The following is a 6,019-nucleotide window of genomic DNA, read 5'->3' on the forward strand; positions in this document are numbered from 1 at the left end:
GCGTGCTGACGGTATGATTGGACGGAACACTGAACCGTGCGCTAAAAGCTTCTAGCCAATAGCAGGGGGTGTTTCTGCCGGTTCATTTGCGCGTGCCGCTGAGGAGAGTGTCAGTTTCCAGACTGACCCTTCGCTCGCTTCTGGTCTTTTCAATTTTTTAGTTTCCTGGTTTGCTTTTGGCGGCGAGGCGGGGAAGATGAATGTCATTGTGAGCATTTCTGGCTGCATGTCTTGAGTGTGCGCGGCCCGTGCGACCTGGCATCCTGGGAACCTGGCAACCTGGCAATCTGGGTAGTCAATGCTGGGCACAAGACAAGGCATTCCAACTGGGCTCAGACCATTCTGCCATCCTGTTCACCTCGTACCCGCCGCTTCCCGCAAACGGCTCTCCGTTTCGGGTGGAGAGTGGCAGAGCAAACTGCGTGCGTGCAATCACGGTGCACATTGGAACCCACGGGCTTCTTATACAAGCATTCATTATTAATTGTGGTGGAATATGGTCATTGCGCCGAGCAGTTCGGCGCTGAGAACATCATCGTATGATGTGGTATACACTCAATGCGGTCTTGTGCGCCTTTTTCGTCGACCTTCTTTTCTCCGAGCGCACCCGCCACCAATACTCTGCGCACATTGCTACTATCTTTTGCCTGAGGGTAGTTTCCGATAGCGGACTCGGACACCAGATGGAAACAGTTAAGATGAAGGAAAGATAGACAAGACATAAGCGCTGCTCCAACCTGTTTCTGGTGTTTTGGTAACATCAGACCACAGTGAAATATTGATACACCACACCTTATTTTCTGGGGAGGGGGCTTGTACTGTTCGTATATCCGTACTCATTACACCATCATCTCTATCTCTGTGTCTATCTATCCATTGTGGTATCTGTCACTCACAACTCTCTCTCTCTCTCTCTCTCTCTGTGTGTGTGTGGCTCCCCCTCCTTGTTGTTGTCTTGATTCTGGGCGACCCTCTATTTCCAGCCATCCCATCGGTCTATTGGCAAACTCGCTGCTATCTCCCTTCCCCCCCTTCCCCATGTCCTCAACCATGTCCACTCGCCATTAGCGTTTGACACCAATTTCTTAGCCGCAGGAAACCCAAGTGGTGACAGACAGACAAGCGTTGGGATCGTGCAGTGCTCGACACAGTTGCGCCACCGCAGGCCCTCACTCAGTCCACCGCCCACCGCCCACTTTTAGCCTGCGCCCTAATTCTACCACCACTCCCGCTACTGCATCTCATCGGACCAGGGTTATCAGTCCTCGCCTCTTCGCCTCTTCGCCTCTTCGCCTCTGTACCCAGTACCTACTCTGAAATGGTCGAGCCGCACCCTCCAGCCATACCCACTCTCTAATTCAACTCTGCGCAGAAACTAGGGCCATTAGTCCTTCCCAGCTCCCAGGTTCCCAGCGCCGCCCCTCCGTTCTCACCTCACAGGCTCACACCTCACTTGCCCATCCGATCCTCCATCTACCGCACATACTTTGGTGCCTCCTCCTCCTCCCACTCCCCCCCAATCGCCCATTGCGCAGCGCAGATCCGAGCTTCCTGCTTTGGGCCGCTCGAGACTCAACACCTTTTGGTTTCCTGCTCGGCCTGCCTTTCCCTCTTGCACCACCACACCACCAAAATATACCCTCTTCCTCCCTTCTTAATCCTCCACCACCAATCCTCTCTCATTCCTCCCAACCTCTAGGCCTTCACCCAGCCTACCTCTTGAAATTTATTCTAGAAGGAATTGGGACATTTACGAACAACAGGGCCAGCACCATTACCACGATCGGATTGCCTGGTTCATTTTACCTTTGTCGGTCACCGATTAACAAGCAGCCCGGATCTGCGTGGGAAGAGGTCGGGTCTCACCAAACAAAGAAAAGAGGAGGATAACAAAAGGACATTGTCACTCCATCCGATCTTGCTCCTCTGCCCTCGAGTGCGTCCTGTCACGTCTCTGGACCGTGCAGAACAGCAGTAAGAACTACAAGTCGTCGCTGTACGGTTGATCTCTGATCCCGTGGCGATACTGTGTTTGGCTGCCATTTTGCACCAGGTGAAGTGACGGGTCCATCATTTTCATCCTCCCAGACATATACCCCAGTACCTCTCACTCGGATTCTCTGCTTTCTTTGTTCCTGCCACCAGACAGGAACTTGGCAATTGATACGGTAAGTGCCTTCCCGCTCTCGTTTTACCATCTGATGCAGTCGTGTGCGAGTGCTCTGGCGTCGATCCTGAAAGTTTGGCACGGCTTCGTCAACCCTGGCTGCGCTCCCATCTCCTCGTCACATATCTCTCCGTCCGCACATAAACCTAGCCGTACCCCCTGTTGCTCCTACCATCCTCTATTATTATTCAGGATGTCTTGAGACCGTACTAACCTACCTGGTCTCACCCTCAGATTGTCCTCACCCTCTCCGATATCACCTACGATAGGCTACAGGTTGCTCTTAATGAGCCTCGTTGCGCGCTAGAACACCTGCTGTCCTGATTTGGATCAATTCATACCTCACAAACGTCCGAATGCCTTACACTCCACCATCGCACCATACGCCCACGAGCTCCAAGCAGTCAAGTCCCACTCCGAGTAGGTCTCATTCCTACATCAAAGGACCGTTGCACTCGCCAGAGTCGTCTGAGCGACAAAACCTCCCTCGTTCAAACGGTTCCTCCTCGTATTTGACCAAGCACCGGCGGAGTCCCTCATTAAACGATGCAAAGAATGATATTCTTCACAATGGCGAGGCGTACGAAGTGAACGGGGCCTTTGACCCCCACGGTAGTATCCGCCAGTCGCCTCCGCCTGTGACAAAGGCATTGATACCAGCAGGGATGACAATATCTCCCCCGGATTCCTCCCACAATTCGAGTGACGAGGATGAACCTGAGCGAGGACGACCGAGGGATTTGGAGGACAATCTCCAAATTCAAGCGCTGCAAGAAGCCATCCGGTCGATGGATCAAAGGAAGTTGACTGGATCCCCCACTCGTGGAGAGGACAACGATTGCGCCTCTACCACCATGACCGACCTTGTTGTTACCCGTCTCGATGGCACCCAATCAGCAGGTCCTGCGGTCCTACGGCTGCCCTTGTCACAAGAGGCCCGGAAAATCTGCCACTCGAGGTCTTCGACCGACTCTAGCATTGTCTTCGAGCCACCTTCGAGGCAAACCCCCTCTGTGGTGGCCCTCCGGCCAGACACTGACGACAGCGACAGCGATAACCCTCCCGCTGAGCGACCCATAATGGTGCGCAAGAAATCAGGTGAACTCGTCCGTCCAGCTCTGCGGGCCTCTTCACGACGGCGGCCATCGAGCATGCCTGGAACACCGACCTATTCCAAAGCGGTGCACTTCGACTCTCACCTTGAACACGTCAGACATTTTCTGCAAGTCGACCGACCACTCGCCGTGAGTGCTGGTTCTTCCCCCGTAGAGAACTACGAGAGTGAGAGTGATTTCCCCTTTGGATCTGACGAGGCCAATGTTCGCCATCGCACACCTTCGTGGGAGATCCGCTTGAACAATTTCCCGACCGACTTTGGAGCTCGAAAGTCCCAACCTGTTTTTGTCGAAAGAGTATTCCTCTCCTCTGACAACAAGAACCTCATTGGGACCGTGGCGGTGCAGAACCTTGCGTTCCACAAACTGGTTGTCGCCCGATTCACATTCGACTACTGGAAGACCACCTCGGAAACCGTTGCCGACTACAACAATGATGTTCGCCGTAAGGGTAACCACGATGGCCTTGACCGCTTCAACTTCACCATCAAGCTCGAGGACCAGACAAACCTAGAAAGCAAGACACTGTTCTTCTGCATCCGCTACAATGTCAGTGGTCAGGAATTCTGGGACAACAACGCAGGTGCCAATTACCAAGTGGACTTCAGCAAGAAATCCAAGACGCCACAAAGCAAGTCCAGCCCTGGAGAGAGACCGCTGAATGGCTTACCTCGTAGTCGACCATCACCACCTACCTCTTCCGCAAGGCCAGTCCCGATGCCGACCTCCTTTGATGACTTCTCAACCGGTTTTGACAGCTTTGGGAGCTTCGTGCAGTCCCCCAGCTCGCTGATAGGCGAGCCCAAGCTGAAGCTGAGAAGCCCCAAATCCAAAGCCGAACTTCTCCCCGATGCTCCCCAGCGCCGTAAGCAGGCCGGGCCTCAGGCATTTGGGAATCGTTATGATTTCAAGACATCATTGACGGCGGCAAAGAACAACGCCTACGCTGCCATGGGCGAGTGGTCTGGCTTGGGTCCAAGGACGTACACAAAGCAGTCTTCCCACGAGATTTCTGCGGCTGCTCCTGTGCAGACTGCTGCAAATGCTGCACCCAAGCATGAGACTGGCGTCAACGGTGTGAAAGTCGGGGCCAATAAACCGGCTCCTCCTGTTGCTCCTTTGACATCCAAGCCGGCTGCTTTGCTCTCAGAGAAACCCTCTCTCAGCTCACAGAGCTATAAGGAGCTCGTAAGTCTCTCCCGTACCCCTTCCTTTTCAAGGATTGCTTCGGGATCAGGCTAACAAAGTCGTGCAGGTGGACAAGTACTGCTTTGTAGGTACCCGGGGAAAGAGCGAGGAAGTCACAACACATTGATGTGCTAATTTTTGTTGCAGTTTGGATCAGGCAAGATTGATGATTGCGCCGTCAAGGCTGAAGGTTCGGCGGAATCTGCCTCTGCGTCCGATGTGAGCAATGGAGGCAGTTCGTCCAATTCGTCCAATTCGTCCGGCTCGACAACACCCACACCACCTCGAAGCATGTCTCCCGTGCTGGATTCTCAATCGTCCAAGTCATTTACGCAGTATGTCGCACGTTCTGCGTCACCTGTGTCACGAACGGGCGGGTATTTCGGCTCTCGATCTGGGTCGCCAGCATCGTCCTTCGGATATCCGTATCACTCGGCGACACAACTTACCTTGATGCCCGAGTCACCTACACCGACAGCAATTCATGGATAACATCCACTTCCTCGCTTGCAAGAATGTTTTGCATCACCCTGACCATTTTGGGTCCGACGTTGGCCGTGGCAGCACATAGAGAACCTAATCGATGCAGTCGGACAGTTTGAAGTCTGATGTCCTCGACAGATCCTAGTACACCACTCCGGCAGATGGTCTATACGGAATGTCCCGGTTGTGAGACAACACGACGACAGCATCTTTTTTCGTTCCGGGGCGGGTCAAAATCGTTACCTTTCTTGTCTGCTGTTCTTTTAGCGCTCAGACAAATTCTCTCACCTTTCTACAGCATCATCCGGATTATGGCACTTTCGTTTCTCCGACGGCGTTCGCGAGGAATTCTCCCCACTATTGTTAATAGACGCTCCTCACATCCAGACTCGGCGGTAATCTGACGACAATCGCCAACAGAGTTTTAGACTGGAAATTATTCGAGGAAAGGGCCTCAAAAGGGCCCACTCCGCCGAGGAGAAAACGGCACCTCACAAAAAGTTCGATGGGTTTGGAAGGCGTTGAACTTTGCTTTCTTGTAAACACCTTTTTCTTGGGACATGTTGGCTTTTTGCGGAACAGTTGTGGGATTTGGGTCGAGGTCAATTGGATTTGGAAGGACGAAGTCGCTCGCAATGGACGCCTGGATCGAATAGTCGTCATGGTAGTTCTGGTCGCTCGGATTGTATTGTGGCCTGTACGGAAGGGGCCCTTTTTGTGCTATGGCCTGGCAATTTCAGGGCGACTGATGAGTTTGAGGAAATGATTTGGACGTGATCAAGAATGCGGTGGTCTTTGAATATCGGGGACGTACGTCAGGGTCGAGCGGCTTCATATCCTTTCTTCTGAACCAAATAAACCATGGTCTTCATTGCGTCTATCGTTATGCCATCATGAGGTACATACGATAGCAAATGCAGAATCTGATGATTGATGACTCTCGTTCGGTAGTGTTGGTGTGTAGACTGTCAACGGTCGTCTAGGGGGCAGCGATCATGGAGCAGTAGCGATGAATGTCATTTGCGTCGCTGGTGTCGTTCAGTTGTATTGAGTCAGCTTATCCTGC

At 52.8% G+C, this 6,019-nt stretch overlaps 1 protein-coding gene across 1 annotated transcript; it reads left to right on the forward strand.

Moving 5' to 3' along the window:
* Positions 1–2,523: 2,523 nt before the first annotated feature.
* On the forward strand, positions 2,524–4,962 carry A1O5_07253 (uncharacterized protein; the record flags this gene model as incomplete). The annotated part of the gene is made up of 3 exons (XM_007747842.1): positions 2,524–4,470; positions 4,538–4,555; positions 4,618–4,962. The coding sequence occupies 3 exons, from the start codon at positions 2,524–2,526 to the stop codon at positions 4,960–4,962; spliced, it is 2,310 nt and encodes a 769-aa protein (XP_007746032.1).
* Positions 4,963–6,019: the final 1,057 nt, after the last annotated feature.

Source organism: Cladophialophora psammophila, assembly GCF_000585535.1.
Source record: "Cladophialophora psammophila CBS 110553 chromosome Unknown aczJe-supercont1.11, whole genome shotgun sequence".
Classification (NCBI taxonomy): domain Eukaryota; kingdom Fungi; phylum Ascomycota; class Eurotiomycetes; order Chaetothyriales; family Herpotrichiellaceae; genus Cladophialophora; species Cladophialophora psammophila.